Below are 24,811 nucleotides of genomic sequence, written 5' to 3' on the forward strand. Positions count from 1 at the left end.
AGCTTGACTGAGAATGGTCCAGTTATATCGTGGAAGAGCAGGAAACACCCAACGGTGGCACTCTCCACCTGTGAAGCTGAGTATATGGCACTAGCAGCCACTACTCAAGAGAGTATGTACCTTGTGCAACTACTTAAAGGAATATATAGTAGTCACCAGCATCTACTAGTCAAGATATGAGGACAACCAGGGGGCAATAGCTTTATCTAAGAACCCAGTATGCAGACAGACGAGCAAACACGTAGATATAAAGTACCACTTTGTACGGTCTGCACACACATAAGGGAACATTTCTATAGAATACTGCCCTACTGCAAACATGGTAGCTGATGTTTTTACCAAGCCAGTGACAAAGGCTAAATTTGAGAAGTTCAAGGTGTATTTGTTTGAGAGTGATGTGAACTGGCAGATTGAAATGTGTTTGAAGTGTTAACACTGCCAGTATGCCAAAATGTTTTATTTTGGAGTTATGTATTTTTTTTGTTTTTTTGTTTACCATTATAGAGCGCTATAAACATGTCTTTGAGTGGGAGTGTTAAACACATTTAATAATATAAATAGCAAAGACATGATGAATATCTTACGCAGTGACGTCATGTGCCTGCGTACACTGAAATGGTATTGTGAGCATGCGGAGAATAAACGGTGCAGTAAGTTCCTGGACCAAAGAAATAATGGCGGTTTGTTTATATCCATCCATCTTCTTCCGCTTATCCGAGGTCGGTTCGCGAGGGCAGCAGCCTAAGCAGGGAATCCCAGACTTCCCTCTCCCCAGCCACTTCGTCCAGCTCTTCCCGGGGGATCCCGAGGCGTTCCCAGGCCAGGCGGGAGACATAGTCTTCCCAACGTGTCCTGGGTCTTCCCCGTGGCCTCCTACCGGTCGGACGTGCCCTAAACATCTCCCTAGGGAGGCGTTCGGGTGGCATCCTGACCAGATGCCCGAACCACCTCATCTGGCTCCTCTCGATGTGGAGGAGCAGCGGCTTTACTTTAAGCTCCTCCCGGATGGCAGAGCTTCTCACCCTATCTCTAAGGGAGAGCCCCACCACCCGGCGGAGGAAACTCATTTCGGCCGCTTGTACCCGTGATCTTGTCCTTTCGGTCATAACCCGAAGCTCATGACTATAGGTGAGGATGGGAACGTAGATCGACCGGTAAATTGAGAGCTTTGCCTTCCGGCTCAGCTCCTTCTTCACCACAACGGATCGAAACAGCATCCGCATTACTGAAGACGCCGCACCGATCCACCTGTCGATCTCACGATCCACTCGTGAACAAGACTCAGAGGTACTTGAACTCCTCCACTTGGGGCAGGGTCTCCTCCGCAACCCGGAGATGGTACTCCACCCTTTTCCGGGCGAGAACCATGGACTCAGACATGGAGGTGCTGATTCTCATCCCAGTCGCTTCACACTCAACTGCGAACCGATCCAGTGAGAGCTGAAGATCCTGGCCAGATGAAGCCACCAGGACCACATCATCTGCAAAAAGCAGAGACCTAATCGTGAAGCCACCAAACCAGATCCCCTCAACGCCTTGACTGCGCCTAGAAATTCTGTCCATAAAAGCTATGAACAGAATCGGTGACAAAGGGCAACCTTGGCAGAGTCCAACCCTCACTGGAAACGTGTCCGACTTACTGCCGGCAATGCGGACCAAGCTCTGGCACTGATCACACAGGGAGCAGACCGCCACAATCAGACAGTCCGATACCCCATACCCTCTGAGCACTCCCCACAGGACTTCCTGAGGGACACGGTCGAATGCCTTCTCCAAGTCCACAAAACACATGTAGACTGGTTGGGCAAACTCCCATGCACCCTCAAGGACTCTACCGAGAGTATAGAGCTGGTCCACAGTTCTACGACCAGGACGAAAACCACACTCTGCCTCCTGAATCCGAGGTTCGACTATCCGGCGTAGCCTCCTCTCCAGTACACCTGAATAGACCTTACCGGGAAGGCTGAGGAGTGTGATCCCACGATAGTTAGAACACACCCTCCGGTTTTCCTTCTTAAAGAGAGGAACCACCACCCCGGTCTGCCAATCCAGAGGTACCGCCCCCGATGTCCACACGATGCTGCAGAGTCTTGTCAACCAAGACAGCCCCACAGCATCCAGAGCCTTAAGGAACTCCGGGCGGATCTCTTCTACCCCCGGGGCCTTGCCACCGAGGAGCTTTTTAACTACCTCAGCAACCTCAGCCCCAGAAATAGGAGAGCCCACCACAGATTCCCCAGGCACTGCTTCCTCATAGGAAGACGTGTTGGTGTGATTGAGGAGGTCTTCGAAGTATTCCCTCCACCGATCCACAACATCCGCAGTCGAGGTTAGCAGAACACCATCCTCCCCATTAGGGATGATGTTTGATAAGAAATTATTGAGTTAGAGCCTATTATCGAATCCTCTTATCGAACCGATTCCTTATCGATTCTCTTATCGAGTCCAGATAGGTTGTTGTATATGGAAAACAACACACAATATTTGGTTTAACAAAAGCCCACTTTTATTATATAAGAAAAAAATAAAATCTAATAAATAAATAATTTTGACTGTTACCCCCCTAAAAAAATAAAATAAAATAAATAAATATTGTCTGTTGTTACCCAAAGTATACTAAGTGGGATGTTTCAGAAAAACAAATATATACAGTAACACAAAAACAACCTGTCTCTGTGATCACTATGGGTGTATAAATAACAATATAGTGTTAAATAAAATCAGTCCCTTGGGCACAAAACTGAAAATACAGCTCTCCAAAAACTGCACTTCTGCTGCTATTTGACGTAACTGTTTGTTATGATGCTTTGACATTTTTGCACTTTATTTCTTTAATGAAAGAACATTCTATGAAGTGAAAAGTTGTTTGCAAATGTGGTTACAATGCTAAAAAATGAAACGTTAAAGCTAAAAAAAGAAATACACTTTATTGAGTTAACATTATTTCTTTATAGGGGGAAATATGTTATGAGCTAGGGAATATAACAACTACACTACCCAGCATGCAACAGGAGTGCCGAGCATGCGCAGTAGCCTCGAAAAGTGTTGTTGCATGTTGCCACCCGGCAGCTAAGAATGAGGTTATGAGCACGTTGTGAAAGTAAACGTCAAGAACTCAGCCAACACGCCTCGTCTGCATTATTTATAATTAGACAGACAACACATATACAGTGTGATTTTGTTTTGTTTACAAGGAAAGAAAAACAAAAGTTAAAAAAGGGAGATCATGTCATATATGTTGTATCAATATGTACTGTATGTGCTGCGGATGCTTTAAGAACCTTGCGACAGCTGCTGTGAAGGAGGTGCGTTGCTAGCCTGGTTGCTATGTTTCCGGTTGGTCGTAAAAGTGTTCATCATGTGTTTGTACCCTGCTCAAATCTCTCAGTTAAGTTATTCATTGGATTATACCTTTTGTTTTGAACTTTATTACACCTTGGAGCGCTTTTTCCGGTCCATTTTTTTCCTGCTTTCCCTATCTGCGCCTGATGACTGAGCTAGATGACGTAATTTCTTGTGATGTCACACGGAGCATTTCTGGTCGAAACGGGATTCGTTCCGAGGGATTCGAATAAAGAACCAACTCTTTTTCTTTACTATAGTGGTCTCGATAACGGGTACCAGTTCTCAAAAAGGGATTTGAGTCCGAGGACTCGGTTTTTTTCTTATCGAACTACCGGGAAAATCGGTTTCGAGTATCATCCCTACTCACCATACACGATGTTGATAGTGCACTGCTTCTCCTTCCTGAGGCAGCGGATGGTGGTCCAGTATCGCTTCGAAGCCGTCCGGAAGTCGTTTTCCATGGCTTCCCCGAACTACTCCCATGTCCGAGTTTTTGCCTCCGCGACCGCTGAAGCCGCACACCGCTTTGCCTGTCGGTACCTGTCCGCTGCCTCAGGAGTCCTATGAGCCAAAAGAACCTGATAGGACTCCTTCTTCAGCTTGACGGCATCCCTCACTGCCGGTGTCCACCAACGGGTTCTAGGATTACCGCCACGACAGGCACCAACTACCTTGCGGCCACAGCTCCAATCAGCCGCCTCGACAATAGAGGTGCGGAACATGGTCCATTCGGACTCAATGTCCAGCACCTCCCTCGTGACATGTTCAAAGTTTTTCCGGAGGTGGGAATTGAAACTCTCTCTGACAGGAGACTCTGCCAGACATTCCCAGCAAACCCTCACAATGCGTTTGGGCCTGCCAGGTCTGTCCGGCATCCTCCCCAACCATCGCAGCCAACTCACCACCAGGTGGTGATCGATAGAAAGCTCCGCCCCTCTCTTCACCCGAGTGTCCAAAACATGAGGCCGCAAATCCGATAACACAACTACAAAGTCGATCAAGGAACTGCTATTGCTAATAAACAAGGACTAGTTTTTATTTAATCATGACAAGATGACATTAGCAAATCTTTCTTGCTGTGTTCACCACACTATAAACTGAGTGTAAACACTAAACAGACAACTTTCTTTTCATGTCATTTGCCGAATAAACTTGGAGAAAAGATAGGCATGAGAAGCTGACCTGAAAGTATTAGCATAAATAATAGAAACATAGTTATGTTTTTTATATAGTTTTACTGCTGTGAGTACACTACCACCACAGAGAAATTGGTCTGTGCTTACTTTCACTGCAATGTTTACAAACGCTTCCCTCCTTGATGGCTCCACATCTGGGTCCTGTATTCATGTTCTCACTTTTGTTCACAGGATGTACAAAAATTATTAAAGGGGATCTCAACTTTTTTCTATTTTGCCTATCATTCACAGTCTTTAAGGAAGACAAGAACACGTGATTTTTTATGCATTCTAAGTCGTAAATAAACATCATCCCAATTACTTTAATTCTAACAATGGATTCAATGGGAGCGCCTCTATTCCACCTACAAAGCCCTTTAAAAAATTAGTTCATCATAATAATATACACAGAAGTCATTTTTTAAATGTTATCTTTTTAAAACATGCTGTAAAATGAATGTTGTCAAAAATATGCCTTATGATAGCCACAAACTGGAGGATACATTTTTAAATCAGGATACAATTTTAAAAAATGGTAAAAGACTCCATTGAATAATAAATGAACATCTTACTAGGAATGCAAAAGATGCATGTGTTTGGAAATTAATGCATGATTTCAACATTTTAGAAAAAGACATCACATAATGATATTTGCATCCTTTAGATGCATTAAAAATAAGCTATGTCAATTTAACATCTTACAATAGATTGTATTTTAGACTCTGTTCGTTTTTTAAAATGGGTAAGGCAGATAGCCAGTTATTTATAAAGTGTCAGGAAAGATTAGGTCACCAACCGAGGTTCCATTCTAGAGGCTAATCTTTCCTGTGATAAAATGGCAACAAAGGTAATCAAAAAGGTCAACCAACGAACGAGATTTCTCTACAGAATCTCCTCTCTGGTCAACAAAAGCACCATGAAGATTCTAGCGGGAACTCTCATTCAACCCTTTTTCGATTACGCTTGCACCTCCTGGTACCCCAGCACCTCCAAACCCCTCAAATCTAGACTCCAAACAACCCAGAACAAGTTAGTCAGATTACTTCTAGACCTCCACCCCAGATCACACCTCACTCCTACCCACTTCTCCAAAGTGGGCTGGCTCAGGGTGGAGGACAGAGTAAAACAACTTGCACTGAGCCTAGTCTATAAAATCCGCTACACCTCCTTGATACCGAAGTACATGTCAAACTACTTCCATAACGTAAATGACCGCTATAACCACAACACCAGGGGGAGCTCCACTAACCATGTTAAACCCAGATTCCGATCTAACAAAGGTCTTAACTCATTCTCCTTTTATGCCACATCAATATGGAATGTACTCCTAACAGGTGTAAAAGAAAGGGCATCTCTATCCTCCTATCCTCTCTATCCAAAACCGCACTAAAAGAACACCTCCAGTCAACTTCAACCCTAAACTAACACCATCCCCCTTCCACATCCCGCCTCCCCGGATTGTAAATAATCAAATGTAAATAATCAAATGTAGATAATTGTTCTTATGCTTTCTGATCTCTCTCTCTATGTCCACTACTTGCTGTACATATCCTACCAAGTCAGACCTACACTGTTTCAATGTCCATTTCTCTGATGATGCAATTGTTGACGACTGAAGTGCTGATATCAACCAAACCTAACCACCCCCCTCCACATCCCACACCCCGGATTGTAAATAATTCAATGTATATACTCTGATGATTATCTTGTGTGATGACTGTACTATGATGACAGTATATATATGTACCACGAATCGATGTAAGTGGACCCCGACTTAAACAAGTTGAAAAACTTATTCGGGTGTTGCCATTTAGTGGTCAATTGTACAGAATATGTACTGTACTGTGCAATCTACTGATAAAAGTTTCAATCAATCAATCAATCAATCAAAGCTGAAGGAACTCCAATTCATTGACTGTGGGAATGTCAGAAAATTTGAGATTTGTTTTGTTTGTCCATCTGAGACCACCGTAGGTCACGTGAGGTGCCTGCGCCGTGAGGTGCCTGCATCACGAGGGCTGCTAATTTTAAACCAAGTTTGTTCATGTGTGCTAAAATGTAGACTGAAATAAAAGAGTCGTGTATGAAACGCGTTTGGATTCCTCATCAACATGGCATGATGTCACAGTTAGAGGGGGACTGCACTTTTTATGGAATGTTTCATATTATTCACAATCATTATAAAAGACATGATGACGGATGTATTGTTTTTTTTTTTAATGCATTCTAACTTGTAAATAAACGTAAATAAAAATATGCTTCCAATTGAGCCAATGGGGGGTTTTTGTAATCTGCCCATAGAACCCAATAAATAACCATCCAAAAACTGCCAACAATACTCCACTTACATTTTGTGACTTGAATATCAAGCAAGTATTAGTGATTTTCTTATAAGCGCTAACGCAGACAAACTATTTATAGCGGCGCCGCGATCACAAGCTTGTGTGGCTATGTTAACCTCATCAACAGGTGTGCTGCTTCCTCGCCACGGTGCTCGTTAAAGTTTATTTTGGATCATAATTCAGGCCTCTCACCTTGATAGTAGAAGGATGAGAACTTGTTCCGACAAGTTGGTACACTTTGACAACCTGGCAATGGCAGGACACGAAAAGATGCTTGATTTCACCCCCCTTTTTCTCGCGAGGATTAGTCATTTTGTCTAACGGCATCCTAATGAGAGCAAACATTGTACAGTAAGTGCTGTTTTATCATGTTTGTTGGCTCTAGTGAAGTCTGCAGTGAGTAGTAATATACGATGTTGTCGAAGGTTAAATAATAAATAAATGATAAATGGGTTATACTTGTAAAGCGCTTTTCTACCTACAAGGTACTCAAAGCGCTTTGACAGTATTTCCACATTCACCCATTCACACACACATTCACACACTGATGGCGGGAGCTGCCATGCAAGGCGCTAACCAGCAGCCATCAGGAGCAAGGGGTGAAGTGTCGTGCCCAAGGACACAACGGACGTGACTAGGATGGTAGAAGGTGGGGATTGAACCCCAGTAACCAGCAACCCTCCGACTGCTGGCACGGCCACTCTACCAACTTCGCCACGTGATGCGTTTCTGAAATAATGTTCCGCATAAGCTTAAAATAAGCAAAGTACCGTATTTTCCGCACTATAAGGCGCACCGGATTATAAGGCGCACCTTCAATGAATGGCCTATTTCGAAACTTTGTTCATATATAAGGGGCACCGCATTATAAGGCGCATAGAATAGACGCTACAGTAGAGGCTGGGGTTACGTTATGCATCCATTGGATGGAGCTGCGCTAAAGGGAATGTCAACAAAACTGCCAGATAGGTCAGTCAAACTTTATTAATAGATTACAAACCAGCGTTCTGACAACTCTGTTCACTCCCAAAATGAATAAACATCTGTTTTATTATTGTCCCCGAGGTAAAGTCAGTGATGTGGTATTTTGTTTATCTTTAACAAGAGCAAGGTATAACATGCAGTGCAACATTTATATCACATAGTGGAGGGGAATTTTTCCTCGATTCAATAAACACGTAAATAACAGTCTGATACTGTTACGGTAAATCAAACGTTAGTGCAATCACAATATAGTAACACTCGAAATAGTGCAAAGCAATAACAATAGCTAGCGCTGTTGCCTTCATTTGAATAGTGACACTTCTACTTGCTGCTCTCTGTTCAACAACCCACTGTTCGAGTTTGTCCTCCAACTGTAGTCATCTCGCTTTGTTCCCTCGGAAACTCGGTTTGGTCTTCTTTACTTGGCGCAGGTCATCTTGTTGCTTCCTCCACTTCCGCACCATTGATTCGTTAATGTTAAATTCTCTCGCTGCTGCTCTATTCCCGTGTTCTACTGCGTGACTGATCGCCTTGAGTTTAAACTCTGCGTCGTAAGCGTGTATCTTAATAGAAACCATTTTGGGGTCTTACATAAACACACAAATAGAAATGAAACGGCACGCCTTGCGCAGTCATATATCCCAGCATGCACCACAAGCTTCTTCTTCTACGGGGGAAAATGAAGTCGGCGGCTGCTTACCGTAGTTGCAAGACCTGTTGTGGCTCAGTATTGGTCCATATATAAGGCGCACCGGATTATAAGGCGCACTGTCAGCTTTTGAGAAAGTTGGAGGTTTTTAGGTGCACCTTATAGTGCGGAAAATACGGTACGTAAATATTACATGTTATTGTAAACGTGAACTGAAAATGATGGGCAAAATTCCCCCCAAAAAGTGCAGTTCCCCTTTAAGGACTACACAAGTTTATTTTCATTTACCGTTCGATTGATTGACTTACTATTGGCCTAGTACAAAACTGTAAGATTTGTTTTAATGCCACTGGACATCGCATTTTAATGCAATTTAAGGCCTTAATTTTCACAGAATCCATTTATTGACTTAATACTTTTTAATGCCCTGTGGGAACCTTGTTTTAAATATATTATAATCACCTCCATTACGGCAAAGAAAGCGCATTTCCTATTATTTTAAGCATCACAGTTGAAACAGAAATTAAGCAGATATTAACAAGTGGATTAACAAGTGTTAGAGAGAGGTTGGTGTGTCATCAATGTCGCACATGTAAGAAGAGGATGGATTAAGCTATACATTGGTGGTATCGTTATTAAGGGTAGTATCATTATATGATAGATACTAGAGTGATTAGATTGTTCTTTTCTTCAAATATTTTTTGTTAGTGTTTATAATTACCTGGATACAAAAGGACTTTTGGGGCAAAAAACAAATTATTTAAAAGAGTAACAGATGGTAGTTTAAACTTTTGTTTAGTTATTGTGTACTATTGACTTTGCTCAAACAACTGTATCTAATAAAAATTTAAAAAACGACCGTAATTTCCGGACTATAAGGCGCACTTAAATTTTTTTTTTTTCTCAAAACTCGACAGTGCGCCTTATAACCCGGTGCGCCTAACATAAGGAATAAGCTTGGTTGAGCTTACTCACCTCGAAGCTATTTTATTTGGTACATGGTGTAATGATAAGTGTGACCAGTAGATAGCAGTCAAACATAAAAGATAAGTGAAGACAGCACTATGATTGCAATATGTCTCAAGTACGGTAAACACCAAAATTTAAAATGTTCTATTGAAAATTACACGGCGCTCAAAAATATATCAAAATGTTTTACAACGACTTTGGTAAGCAATGAAGCCGCATCGATTGAATAATTGCATGCGCATTAAACATACGAGTATTATTATGGTGTGCGTATAAGGTAAGACATATCATCTACCGTTTTGTTTCGCAATATTATGCAAAAGCAACTTTTCTTACCTTCTGGTACCTGCTGATCTGCATTTGGGATCTGTAGAAGTCCTGAAAAATTGAGCGCTTCCGCGAGTCGATAAGCTTCTTCTTTTTCCTCTATCTTCTCCTTATGTGACATTAATCTTTCGCTGTTGCCATTTTTAATTTAAAGTAGTGCTAAGTTCTTACTTGTATATATGTCAGTAAACTCGCCATGAAAACGCTAAAACATACCAGTGTAGTGAGTTCACATTATTCACCAAGGAACTTTTTTTCACGAGACACATTTCCTGCGTTTTTGTTTCTGGATGAGGAGATGCTGCTCCGTTATTGATTTAAGTAAAGTCGGAATGTCATTAAAACAGTTAGCTCCATCTGTTGACACTTCTTGCACTCCCGTCCTTGCACGCTGCACCGCTACAACAAAGATGACAGGGAGAAGACGCTGCCGAAGGTGAGCCACGTAAATAAGACCGCCCACAAAACGACGTATCCGGAAGCAACTGTCAGAAAGCGGCTTGAAGATGATCTGTAAAACATAATCTATGCAACACTTTCACCAAATAACCACCATTACATGTTATGTAGACCACAAAGAAGTGTTTTACATTTAGAAAAAAATAATAATAATATGACCCCTTTAATGTGCCCTATAATCATGTGCGCCTAATATATGAAAAAAGATCAAAAATAGACCATTAATAGGCAGTGCGCCTTATAATCCGGTGCGTTGGTCCAGAAAATACGGTAGTTTAAATATTGTGTTGCTATTGTTTAACTGTCAACATTTATCGTGAATAAATTTAAAAATGTACAATTGATAGATGTGATCGGTATTGGTCAATCTCACTCATGGATGATCGACATCGGAACTAGCGGCATAAAACCTTGATCGGAACATCAAAAATAAGACAAGCACATTCATGTGTATTGGTATCAAAGTATTGATACTTCTGACAACCCTATTTGGGAGACCGACATTAACGCACGCATGCTCCCCAACAAGCAGCAGGTGCCGCCTCAAAGCACTTATTTTTTTAATGACAAAAAAGCAGCACTTTGGAGCACCCTGCTCTATGTGTGCAACTTGTTTAATTCCTTACCTTGACGGAAATCTGAGACGCATCCATCTGCTTCATTTTATCCATGTTCTTGTTCGCTATATTGGCTGTGGCGCGCCTCCTCCGTGCCGAGTTGCCGTTCTCATCTTCCGACATCTTTTGTACTCCGCTCGCAGACATTTCGTCACATTCACCATCGGACGCGCTCATCCGAGTCGAGACATGCGTACTGCGGCCGGCACCAGTCGCTCCATCGATGTTGGACACGCCCAGAGTTGGGGTTTGGGAGGCTTGTGGATTTGATTTGGGATTTGCTAGACTGACAGAAGGTTGGGGGAGACTAGCCTCCCCAAAGTACGGTGGGATGTTTTGGGATCGAAGTGCGATATGTTTTGGGGTTGGAGCTTTGGTTTGCGGTTCTCTGCACTCACACAATTTAATTTCCACTGACGAGCCCGTATCTTTTATCCTGGCCTGCTTTTGAGCATTTTGAGTTTTCCTCCAAGATGCCCTCTCCGTGGCTGCATCTGTAGACACGCAACATTGACCCCGGTTCTCCATTTTTGGGATTAGAGGCATCATCCCGAACCTCCTGGCGGCAGCCGTAACGTCATTGCGATCCCATTCGTTTAGCTGCACTTCCCCGGTGTAAAGTAGAGCCACCAGCTTCAGAAGGGTGTGGCTGCTCAGACCCTGAAGCCTGAGCTGCCGCTTCTGCCCAAGAGGAGGAGATGGTGTGGCTGATAACTGCTGGAACATATATGGGCTGAGTGCTGCCAGCACACAGCTATGGACGGGAACAGAGATACCTGCAGACACACCAGACCCATTTCAACTTCATTCAAATTGTGTTGTTGTTGTTCTGGGCCTCACCTTCAGTTTGCAAAAGTGCATCGCAGAACTGTGCACTGTTTTGTTGTCTCTGGAGCTCTTTGAGGAGCTTCACCTCGTAGGCCGCGAACTTGTACAAGTGCATCGCACTGCAATCTTAGGGAGGAAAACACAGCAAAGCGGTTCAGTTTTACAGCGTTTCGAAGCTAATGCTTTTAGCGGCGTGGACCTCCCAATTGCGAACACGTGGACAAGAAGGCGTTAATTGCGTCATGATTAAGTTGCCAAAGTCACTGGTATAAAGACAATTCTAACGTTTTAATGACAGTTTGAATACCATCCAAACATATAGCAAAACCTTCCTGCGAAAAGATAATCCAAACTAGTCAAGTAATTAAACCAAGTCTTAATATGGATTAGTATTGATTAGAGTTTTGATTATTAATCAATTGTGAGCAAAGTAGCGCTGCCCATGAAATGGTTCGCTTTAAAATTGGGACTGTGAGACTTTATCATTACTTTAAAACGTTTAACATCGTGATACCTAATTCATCGATTCGACATCATCATGTAGCTAACGTGCAAGCTAGCTGGCATATACATTACCTACCATTAACATATCACGCCTCTTGGGTTTTTTTCCAGTTTGTTTCTGAGAATTATTTCCCAAATTCAAAACTTTTTGCGAAATAGCCTCGAAGACGTTCATCAGCAATGATATTGTCGTGGATGCCAGCTTAACTCCATCGAGTGAATGGGCAGATGGATACAGGTGTCGGTGCTACGATAACAAGTTGAGTATCAGCATTGGGGCTATATTTTTTTGTTTTCTTCAAACTTTCATTAAAGTTTTTTGTTTAGTTAAATTTTTTACATTGTAGAATTAACTGTCCATTTTTTTCTTTTTAGGTAATATTCTTTCATTTTTAGAACATGGGTTTATAGAACATATTTATACAAATCAGTGTATATATTATATATATATATATATTTTTTTTACAACAGTGTAATTAAAGGGGCGTATTAATTTGATTGAACCGTTTTAAGTCCAAACTCTTTTACAACTACATTTGTTGTGCCTATAATCTGTTTTGTTTAATTTTCATCATGATTAACAGATTAAAGGCAAAAAACCATAACAATATCAGTTTGATTCCCAAACTTCTAGCATCACCTAACATCACATCGTGATCGTGGGAGGGAGTGTCTTGCGTTGTGATGTCAATATCAAACACAATGAATATATTTGCCCCACAAACAATACACCATACAGCTGAGAATTTAAAAAACAAAACATTTTCTTTTTTATTAAAAACAGTATTGCTAGTTACATAATTCATTCATAAATGAAAATGTGCAACTTTAAGAGCCAAGGCAGACTTAAGTGTAGTTTGTCTCTGTTTTTGTTTTACCAGGCAAGTTGGATTTTTAGGAAACTTTTAATTAAGACACATCTAACATAGCAGAACATATAAACTGATTGCATATGCGTTCACACCCAACACCAAAAAGAAATTAAGCCCAAATCAATATATAAAAAAATACATAAAGCCATAAATTTAACAAATATTCTCTGATATATAGAGTTTAAATGTGCTTTATTTTTTCTCGTATTTCTATAAGCAAATGTCTGCGGCTCCTGAGACAAAACAAATCAATCCCCTGCTCGGTTAAGTCCATCATTGAAAGCAAAGTTGGAAAGCAGGCTGTCGGTGTGAAAAAAAGTGAAAGCAAACACGACCTCATGCTCGTTTCAATTAAGTATCTACATCTTATGTTGCACTACAGCTTGTCGCCCTCCAAACGATGAGAGAATATGGAGGGGGGGGGCGGGGGGGCGGGGGGGCAAGACCTTTCTGTTATGAAGGCGAGTTTTGACAAGAATCCTGCCTAAAAAACAGACTAATCTCAAAGCATTCCACGTGACGGCGAGGTTTAATGACACGCCCGTAATAGCTGTCCTGAGTAAGCAAGGCACTCCAATTAGACCGCTGTTTTAAAAACAGTACAGATTATGGGATTTCAAATTTAAGTATACATATACACATATTTTAGCCATAACAGTGGTACCTCGGTTTTCGTACACCCCACTTTTATGTGATTCGGACTTCGACACATTTTTGTACAGTGTCTCGGTTAGCGTGTGGCCAAACATTGCACTTAAACAAATCAATTTCCCCGGGAAATTGAGTACCCGAAGGAAGAATTCCACGCTTTGGTGACTCTGTCATAATCCACTACTGGGCCAAAGAAAGTAGTGAGAGCCAGAACTTTGATAAACAAAGTGAGGAACACTACTGAATTCAAGAAAAATATTATAGATACCTTCAGAGTCTTTAATAAAGGTAAAGGTGATACATTTCGTTCATCATTTATATGTATTTCACATGGTTTTCTACATAAACTATAATTATTCTGTATAAAATGTGGTGATAGTTTTGCATGTCTGGAACAGATTAATTTGATTGACATTATTCTGGTTGTCGTTTTAACGGATCACTGCCAAAAACTAAGGTACCACTGCACTAGATATATTTATATTAGAGTACATCTAACTGCCCTCCCTTTGACAAAAGCAGAAAGTGCAGCAAGCGATGGATTTTTACAGACAAATGATGTCCAAAAAGCAAAGTAGCAAGGTTTTTAAAGTTGTTGAGAAAGAATTGCGTCATGGCAGCATTGTCATTTGGCACATGTCATACAACACGAAAGCAAAAACAAGAACCACAATCCAGATCAAGGTTTTTTTGTAGTAGTCGCCCATTAAAGAGAGAATTCATGTACAATTCCACCCGGATTAAATGTCCAAGTGTCTGCTCAAACCTGGCAGGTCCATTAGTGTCTTCCAGATGAGGAGCAGATATGTAGTGTTGAAAGGTCTGATTGATGCATTCTTAGTGTAGTGTGTGGGGGGCCGGGGGCAGTGGTCATAGTGTCACAATCTTGTTGTCATAGCAACATGAGTTATCTAGTTTTTAAGGTGTTTTATTGGCTTGGTCAGCTGCAAAAGGAGGAATGTCGTAAAGAGCAAGAAGCGGAAGTAAAATGGTGGTGGTTTGTCCCATCTGTAGTGTTCAGGTCCCTCGTGGTCGGTTCAGCAAGGGCAGTTGGTGAGAGGAGGCGGTCGTCTCGTGATGCACACCATCAGTTTTTCTGCATGAAAAAAGGAATGAAGTGAAGTGAAGTGAACTATATTTATATAGCGCTTTTCTCTAGTGACTCAAAGCGCTTTACATAGTGAAACCCAATATCTAAGTTACATTTAAACCAGTGTGGGTGGCACTGGGAGCAGGCGGGTAAAGTGTCTTGCCCAAGGACACAACGGCAGTGACTAGGATGGCGGAAGCGGGGATCGAACCTGCAACCCTCAAGTTGCTGGCACGGCCGCTCTACCAACCGAGCTATACCGCCCCGAATGCTACAATTAATTGTGATGAGTTAAGGGGTACACACACCTGTGTCCAATTGGCTCAAAAATGTAAAAATAAACAAATAAGCTACTTGGTTTGCACTTGAGTTGGCGTTCACGCTTACATTTTTGACAGCAGACCAAATTATATTCTCAGTGGGTACTTTGAGACTGTTAACATGACAGCGCACATTACTCTTCCTAATGAGCAGCGGGTTCGTGCTGTGCCCAGAGGCGTATTTAGACTACGTTTACACTGCAAGTAAAATGTGATTTTTATCAGATTCAAGTGTAAACACGCATGCATGCGGTCTCGACGTCACTCGCATGCTCAGTGCGATAAAGTAAAAACAAAGGAAATTTGACCGGGAGGAAGTTGCTACTACTACAAAATACAATATAATTCGCCACACCTTAAAAATTAGTGTTTTTTCACGTGAAAATAAATTAAAGTAATATGTATGCATGAATGGATGTTAAGTACAGGCCAAAAGTTTGGACACACCTTCTCATTTCAATGTGTTTTATTTATTTTCAAGACTATTTATCTAGTAGATTGTCACTGAAGGCATCAAAACTATGACGCCTGTGAAGGGAAAACCATTTCAGATGACTACCTCTTGAAGCTCATCGAGAGAATGCCAAGAGTGTGCGAAAAAGTAATCAGAGCAAAGGGTGGCTACATTGAAGAAACTAGAATATAAAACATGTTTTCAGTTATTTCACATTTTTTTGTTATGTACATAACAAATGCCTTCAGTGACAATCTATAATGTAAATAGTCATGAAAATATAGAAAACGCATTGAATGAGAAGGTGTGTCCAAACTTTTGGCCTGCACTGTATATAATGTAATATGTTTGGGAGGTGTTAATCTTGTAATGGCTGTTAAGTAGAGGAGACACAGACGTCAATGTGGATCTACGTGAGCTTTATTTTTCAACTCGCATGCAAGCAAATGTGCCAGTGTTAATTCCAGTCTTTCAACAATCACTATTTCTTCAGAATCAAAATTCATATACATATATTACATATAGCCTATTATTTGCACATTATTGACAAGTGATGCACCAAAAATGTGGTCGTCTTAAATAGACTTTGTTGACTGAAACCGGATGTTGTGATGAAATATTCACTTCCGTTGGCGATTGCGTCTTTTCCGGCGCACACGAGTGATGTAGCTCGCCCAAAGCTGACGATAAAGTCATATACGGGTTGCATTCAGGTCGCATTGTATTTTGACTGAAGTCAGATTTGTAAAGATCAAATTCCAATCGGATTTGGACTACCTCCTGATGTGGCCTGAATTGTGAAAAATGAGAAAAGATCAGATTTGAAACACTTTGGCGCGTATAGACCATAGTTGCGCAAATATTTTACTCGGGGGCCATATTGAGAAAAAAAAATTGTCTTGGGGGTCAAAGGGTATGTGTGTATAAATTATATGTACACATTTAGCTGTAAAAATCTGCTGTACAGTATGTGTGTTTGGGTTCTTTTTTTCCAGGAACACCACGAACAAAAGTCACAATGTCCGATAGACTTCTAAAAACGTTATGACAGACCACCTAAAAAAACGAAATCAAATTTTACAGTTTTTTTACTGAATGGAACACCCAAAATGTACATTAAAATAAAGAAAGTGGGATTTACAATATTAACTATGAACAATAACATACTGACTATTAACAACATATGAACGTCGCTTCTCTTTTACTTTTCAGACCAGCTCCTTGATAGACATATTTTACAATCAAGCAAAACACAACACAAATGTAAAAAAAAAGCAAAATATGAATGCTAAGTGTAATAAACACCAACAATATGATATATTATCACTTTTATGGAGGAATTTGTTGTAAAAATCTGCTTCCGAATCTGTTTCTGACACACGGGTTTCGGGCTGGCTGCTCTGAAAACACACCCCGCCCACTCTGGCTTGTTTCTCGTCAAAGGTGCTGTGACGAAGATTACCGTAATAACTCGTAGAACACTCAAAAGTGCAGATATCAACCATTGAAATACTTTCTACAATTCAAGACTTACAGTAATTTCGAAACAGCACTGCACATCATTATGGCGGCTACAGTTTTGATGTTAAGTCTAAAAAAATTATGTAGAACGTCCAGCGGGCCGGATTGACAATTTTAATCGGCCTCATGTGGCCCGCAGGCCGTATTTTGACAAGTTCTGGTTTAGACTGACAAAAAGAATCGATCTGTGTCACTCAAAGGCAAAAAAATCTGATTTGGTGTGCACTGTAACAGGGCCTTAAAGCCCCATTTAGTCATTTAAGGCCCAAGGCAAACCTACCCATCGGGTCCCTCACACAACAAGAACAATATGGTAATTTACCATTTGTTGTTCAAAACTATCATAAAAGCTGGCCAATTAATATGATTGATTCCAACACTTTTACAGTAATTGATAGGAACATTAATTTAATAAAGTATAAGCCATTTTTGGGGGACCATTTTTTGTGAGCACAGTTGGACCGAATGGGACGTGTAGCACTATTATTGTGAAGGCCGGAAGTGAGTGACAGGTGGGAAAAAGAGACCTAATCAAGCAAAACACAACATTCCAACACACGTGTTGGAATGAGAGACATGACGTGCCTGCCATGCTCGCACAACATCTTACCAGACCCCTGGTTGCAATAGTTTACCATTTTGAGTGCTTCAATACTCACATATTTGTGATGAACAGTGTCTCACACTACTTCATCTCTGCAACGCTGTTGCTGACTGACTGGTGCTGTTGTAGAGCACCTACATTGGGTGTCAGTGAGACACAAGTTAAAGTACCACACTAGGAGTGGCGAAATAATTCTCTGCATTTGACCCATCACCCTTGATCACCTCCTGGGAGGTGAGGGGAGCAGTGAGCAGCGGTGGTCGCGCATGGGAATCATTTTTGGTGATTTAACCCCCAATTCCAAACCCTTGATGCTGAGTGCCAAGCAGGGAGGTAATGGGTCCCATTTTTATAGTCTTTGGTATGACTCAGCCGGGGTTTGAACTCACGACCTACCGATCCCAGGGCGGACACTCTAACCACTAGGCCACTGAGCAGGTAATAAAAACTGTTTGGGAAAACTTCTCCAAACCACGGTAACGTATTTTGGAACGTCTTCCTGAATCAAATCTGCCATGTGCAGTAACATGGAATAGCCCATTGCCTGAGAATGGACAAGAGAACTCTTAAAACAATCAATATTGAATAAACATGTTGATGTATCTTTGAGCGCACAAATTAAGTTGCTAATAAATAAATACTTGTTTTAAATAGAAAAAAACTATTATTCATTGTTTTGAGACATTTGGGGGGCTGCCTGTGTTTGCCCAATGGTAGGTTTGACTCTGGCTGTACGACCATTCCGACCACAAAACGAAGCGACAGAAGAAAGTTAATATGTATTTCTTAACATTAGGGCTGTCTTCGACTAAGGATTTTGATAGTCAGATCTGATTTATTTGATTTTCCCCATAGTCAAGTAGACATTAGATGTATGGTGGTGGCGTCTTTTTAAGAGAATAAACAGATTGACGGGATGTAGTACTGTTTACTGACTGGGTGTCTGTAACGTCACATGGATGTCGATGTGATCGCTATGAGGTGAATCTTCCAAAGTAATTAAAGAAACAAAGCCTTTGACACCATCAATCACACATTACTACTCAATTGTATTCTCTTTGCTGACGATACAAGTCTGTACTGTTCTGGGCAAGACCTTGGCCAACTCTTAGAGACTGTAGAGAGCGAACTCCACATACTAAAGCATTGGTTTGATGCCAATAAACTGTCAATCAACCTAAATAAAACAAAATATATAATTTTTGGAAATAGGAAAAATAACATACAGTGTCATATAAGAATTGATTATATGGAAAAAAGAAAGGGTTTATTCAACAAAATTTTTGGGAATCTATATAGATGATAAATTAAATTGGAAACTGTACATAAATATACTTAAGACAAAAATGGCAAAAAATATTGCTATGTTACATAAAATCAAAAACTCCGTAAATCAAAAGGCTCTTAATATGTTATATAATTCTTTCGTACTCCCTTATCTTAATTATTGTGTTGAAATCTGGGGTAACAATTACAAAACAAACATCAACTCTATATTCTTACTTCAAAAGAATACGATTAGAATTGTAAATTATGCAGATTATCATGACCATACCAATGCTCTGTTTATTAAATTAAAAACATTAAAACTGCATGATCTTGTTGACCTCAACACTGCTATTGTGACGTACAAAGCTCATAACCACATGCTGCCTGGGTGTCAACAGGAGAGGTTCAAACCCAGAGAGAATCCCTATGACCTCAGAGGTTCAGCTGTCTTCCAGAAAGCTAAGATAAGAACAAGCTTAAAAAGTAGATGTGTTTCTGTCAGGGGGGTTCAACTGTGGAACAGCTTGGATGATTCCTTAAAATGTTCCAGGTCCATTCACACATTTAAAAAAACATTTTAAGACCAATGTCTTGGAAAAATATATCACTCTTGAATCAACACAGTAGTTAATACTATGATCAATGTTAATTAAAATACTAAATGTGGGATATAAATAATAATGGAAGTATAATTGTTTGTATATAGTATATAAATTGGTACAAAGGTTTAACACGCGTATAAGGATATTTCACATGCCTTTATGTGTATATAATTGAACAGTGTTCATATTGTGTATAATGTGTATTTATAATATGTTGTACAAAATACATTTCATAATTTTCGGAAGTTCATCTTGTACTTGACATTGTTTATAGGGTTAGGCGCTATAAGTGTTCAACTTCAGCCTAAACCCTTTCGGTCTGCAACATTTTCATTTTCAATCTATGAATGTACAACTGTTTGTTTATTTTGTTGACCATTGACCGAAGAATAATAAATAAATCTTGCATTTGTGATTTTTACTCAGCTTTCTATTGGCTTTTGCCTGGTTTCACTCATTTATCCACTGTTTTGGTGCATAAGGCGCACTAGAGTTCACTTGCACGCGGTACGAGACAAATCTCTCAGACAGTCTGGTACAGTGGTCCTGATTTCGGTGGGTAAATGAAGTGTGTGAAGAATGAGTAAGTGTGTGCACTACACAGATATTGTGTTGGTGTTTCATCATGGCGGCATCTGATGTATTAAAAAAAGTCACTACATTTGACGTGCAAATAAAATTGATAGCAAATATATAGTCTTTCTTGCAGAAAATAACATGAAACGAGCAACTCCAAAGCGAAATAATGCTAAGGAAAATAAAATATTATACATTATTTGGCGCTGTAAGATCAAAATTACTTTTCCTTAGCTTCATTTAGATTGGTGATTGCGACAAAAACCGAAGTCAACTGCGACACGCCACTCCTAAAACTACTTTAAGTACTCGAGACCCGAAAAAGCTTCCCAAAATACATAGCATGGCACTTTGCAATCAAAAGACAAAATAACTATCGCTGATATGTTTTTTAAGTGACACACAGATGTTTTAAGTATCAGTATCATTCCTTATTAGGGATGTGAATCTTTGGGCACCACACGATTCAATTCTTTGGGGTAAAGATTTAATTCAGAATTTATTCAAAATTATCAATTCAATTACTCAATTCAAAATCTATACTTTTTAAGTAAAATTGGATGCCGGTTCTATGATTAACTACATTCCTCCATAAAATAAACAGCTCTGATCTATTTCTTTATTACTTAAAAGAAAACGTGTTTTGTTTGATAAAAAGCTTCCCAAACATTTGATAAAGTCAAATAAAAATAAGGCAACAAGAGAAGTATCCAACACTTCTATTTTCTAAAGTAAATCTGTACAGTGGGCATGTACATCAACAATATGATTTGCCTGATCGATAAAAAATAAAAAATATATTATTTTAATCGATGAAGAATCGTTACAAATATGAATCGCCATTATACTTAAAGTAAAAAAAAATTTGGACACCCCTATTGCTTATGTTTCATATGATTGATCACAGCATCATTTGACCCATTACTGGCATCCAAACTAACGTTATGCAACCAATTCTTGATGTTGACCTTTGGGACTTTAACAGCTGATCCCAAAGGTCTCACTAGCATGGGTTCATGGACGAGATGAGTAATGTTAGGCTCAAAAAGGTTGATGACCACTGCAGTACACAGTTGCAGCTACAGCACCTAATAAAACACACAAACTACAGTATTCTTAAAGCACTGAATCAATTGTAACTGGACTGTTTAAGTTGTCTGAGAAGATGTTTCGCCTCTCATCCGAACAGGCCTAAACAGTCCATGTTCAAAGACTAGATACCAAAGTATTTATCACAACAAAATTATATTTGCTATTTTGAGGTGCAAAACGATCGTTGTTTGGATATAAAAAGTGAGACCTCTACCAGCCACCAACAAGACAGCCGTAAATTATTGGATCTCATACAAAGGGATTAAAAGACAGCATTGATGTACAATGCACCATAGATTCTGCATCATCCACTTAGACTACAGCGGTCCTATGTATCCATCCATCCATTTTCTACCGCTTATCCCTTTTGGGGTAGCAGGGGGTGCTGGAGCCTATCTCAGCTACAATTGGGCGGAAGGCGGTCCTATCTAGTCTTTGAACATGAACTGATCAAGCCTGCTCGGATGAGAGGCAAAACCATCGATTCAATGCCCTGGATGGATGAGAATATACAATCACAGTACAACAGAAGCTCACTGGCAACACAACATGAAAAAATGCTAAAAAGACCATGCAGTGAGTTGAGCGCAGTTGCCCGTGTGACACACATACCATGCACATTCATGCAGTTACACAGTGGGTGTGGCCTAACCATCATAAGAATCCATTAGAGGCAAAGAGGCCTGTCTTTCCCCAAACTTCCCTCCCTGGGATAGAGACAAATAGAAGAAGTGTAATGTATGAAAGAGGAAAATGATTAGCAGAAAATACAAAACCCAAAACCAGTGAAGTTGGCACGTTGTGTAAATCGTCACTAAAAACAGAATACAATGATTTGCAAATCCTTTTCAACTTATATTCAATTGAATATGCTGCAAAGACAAGATATTTAATGTTCGAACAGAGAAACTTCATTTTTTTTTGCAAATAATCATCAACTTGGAATTTATTTGCAGCAACACATTGCAAAAAAGTTGGCACAGGGGCACATGTTACATGGCTTTTCCTTTTAACAACACTAAGTACCGTATTTTTCGGAGTATAAGTCGCACCGGAGTATAAGTCACACCTGCCGAAAATGCATAATAAAGAAGGAAAAAAACATATACCGTATTTTCCGCACTATAAGGCGCACCGGATTATTAGCCGCACCTTCAATGAATTACATATTTCATAACTTTGTCCACCAATAAGCCGCCCCGGATTATAAGCCGCGCCTACGCTGCGCTAAAGGGAATGTCAAAAAAACAGTCAGATAGTTCAGTCAAACTTTAATAATATATTGAAAACCAGCGTTCTAACAACTCTGTCCCAAAATGTACGCAAATGTGCAATCACAAACATAGTAAAATTCAAAATGGTGTTGAGCAATAGCAACATAATGTTGCTCGAACGTTAATGTCACAACACACAAAATAAACATAGCGCTCACCTTCTGAAGTTATTCTTCATTCGTAAATCCTTCGAATTCTTCGTCTTCGGTGTCCGAATTGAAAAGTTGCGCAAGCGTGGTATCCAAAACGGCCGGTTCCGTCTCGTCGAAGTCATCGGAGTCAGTGTCGCTGTTGTTCTGTGAATCCTGCCTTCCGGAAAGCTCGGACCACAGTTGTGACCGAAATATCTGCCCAGGCATTTACGATCCACTGGCAAATGTTGGCGTATGTCGTCCGGCGCTGTCTGCCAGTCTTAGTGAAGGTGTGTTCGCCTTCGGAGCTGTGTGAAAAAAGCCACCCGGCCTCTTCGCGTAAACTTCCCTTAACCACTCGCTCATCTTTTCTTCATCCATCCATCCCTTCGAGTTAGCTTTTATGATGACGCCGGCTGGAAAGGTCTCTTTTGGCAAGGTCTTCCTTTTGAATATCACCATGGGTGGAAGTTAGCATGGCAAGCTAGAACCACAGTGAAGGATGACTTCTCATTCCCTGTGGTGCGAATATTCACCGTACGTGCTCCCGTTCCACAGTGCGGTTCACAGGAATATCAGTTGCTGTGAAATACGGTAGTAATCCGTGTGCGGATGGAGAGATTGCGTCTTTTTATGAACCGGATCCTTTTCGCTTAGTAGGAGCCATTTTGTGGTCTTTACAGATGTAAACAGGAAATGAAACGTACGGTGATATCCGCGCGTTTTTTCTTCTTCTTCCGGGGGCGGGCGGTAGCTTACAGTAGAAGAAGAAGCGCTTCCTGTTCTATGGGGGCGGGTGCTTACCTTGGCGGTTGCTTGCGTAGAAGAAGAAGCGCTTCCTGTTCTACCGGGAAAAAAGATGGCGGCTGTTTACCGAAGTTGCGAGATCGAAACTTTATGAAAATGAATCGTAATAAAGCGCACCGGGTTATAAGGCGCACTGTTAGCTTTTGAGAAAATTTGTGGTTTTTAGGTGCGCCTTATAGTGCGGAAAATACGGTATACTGTAAGTCACACAAACTATGAAAAAAACTGCGACTTATAGTCCAAAAAATACGGTAAACGTTTGGGAACTGAGGAGACCCGTTTTTGAAGCTTTTCAGGTAGAATTATTTCCCTTTTTTGCTTGATGTACAGCTTAAGTTGTTCAACAGTGCGGGGTCTTTGTTGTCGTATTTACGCTTCGTAATGCACCACACATTTTCAATGGGAGAAAGGTCTGGACTACAGGCAGGCCAGTGTAGTACCCACACTCTTTTACTACGAAGTCACGCTGTTGTAACACATGCAGAATGTGGCTTGGCATTGTCTTGCTGAAATAAGCAGGGGCGTCCATGAAAAAGACGTTGCTTGGATGGCAACATATGTTTCTCCAAAACCTGTATGTACCTTTCAGCATTAATGGCGCCTTCACAGATGTGTAAGTTACCCATGTCTTGGGCACTAATACACTCCCATACCAACACAGATGCTGGCTTTTGAACTTTGCGCCTATAACAATCCAGATGGTTATTTTCCTCTTTGGTCCAGAGGACATGACGTCCACAGTTTCCAAAAACAATTTGAAATGTGGACTCGTCAGACCACAGAACACTTTGAATCAGTCCATCTTAGATGAGTTCAGGCCTGGCGAAGCCGGCGGCGTTTCTGGGTGTTGTTGATAAATGGCTTTCGCTTGCATAGTAGAGTTTTAACATGCATTTACAGATGTACCGACGAACTATAGTTACTGACTGTGGTTTTCTGAAGTGTTTCTGAGCCCATGTGGTGATATCCTTTACACACTGATGTCGGTTTTTGATGCAGTACCGCCTGAGGAACCGAAGGTCATCGACATTCAATGTTACGTGCAGTGATTACTCCAGATTCTCGGAACCTTTTGATGATATTAGGGACCGTAGATGCTAAAATCCCTAAATTCTGTTCTTGGACAATTTGCTCACGCATTTGTTCATAAAGTGGTGACCCTCGCCCCATCCTTGTTTGTGAATGACTGAGCATTTCATGGAAGCTGCTTTTATACCCAATCATGGCACCCAACTGTTCCCAATTAGCCTGTTCCCCTGTGGGATGTTCTAAATAAGTGTTTGATGAGCAATCCTCAACTTTCTCTTTTTTTTTTGCCACTTGTGCCAGCTTTTTTTAAACTTGTTGCA

The 24,811-nt window shown here is 40.7% G+C and overlaps 2 protein-coding genes across 14 annotated transcripts in view; both read right to left on the bottom strand.

Annotated features, from left to right (window-relative positions):
* The window catches only part of LOC133617224 (uncharacterized), an 88,610-nt gene extending 76,034 nt beyond the window's left edge, over positions 1-12,576 (bottom strand). Inside the window, exons 1-3 of one of the 3 annotated variants that reach the window (XM_061977072.1) lie at positions 12,276-12,576; positions 11,708-11,821; positions 10,877-11,643 (exon numbers count right to left, since the gene is read on the bottom strand). In XM_061977072.1, the coding sequence (XP_061833056.1) occupies positions 10,877-11,643; positions 11,708-11,810 (870 nt within the window). In that variant the 5' untranslated portion in view covers positions 11,811-11,821; positions 12,276-12,576. The remainder of the gene's footprint in view (positions 1-10,876; positions 11,644-11,707; positions 11,822-12,275) is intronic. The other 2 variants (XM_061977071.1, XM_061977070.1) reach the window with 2 other exon arrangements.
* Positions 12,577-12,945: 369 nt separating this feature from the next.
* Positions 12,946-24,811, bottom strand: part of ctnnd1 (catenin (cadherin-associated protein), delta 1) — a 120,397-nt gene continuing 108,531 nt past the window's right edge. For 10 of the 11 annotated variants that reach the window (XM_061977079.1, XM_061977084.2, XM_061977075.1 and 7 more), the window contains 2 exons: positions 21,903-21,957; positions 12,946-14,818 (listed from right to left, as the gene is read on the bottom strand). In XM_061977079.1, the coding sequence (XP_061833063.1) occupies positions 14,760-14,818; positions 21,903-21,957 (114 nt within the window). In that variant the 3' untranslated portion in view covers positions 12,946-14,759. The remainder of the gene's footprint in view (positions 14,819-21,902; positions 21,958-24,811) is intronic. The other variant, XM_061977076.1, reaches the window with a different exon arrangement.

The sequence above is a fragment of the Nerophis lumbriciformis genome, linkage group LG16 (genome assembly GCF_033978685.3).
Source record: "Nerophis lumbriciformis linkage group LG16, RoL_Nlum_v2.1, whole genome shotgun sequence".
Classification (NCBI taxonomy): domain Eukaryota; kingdom Metazoa; phylum Chordata; class Actinopteri; order Syngnathiformes; family Syngnathidae; genus Nerophis; species Nerophis lumbriciformis.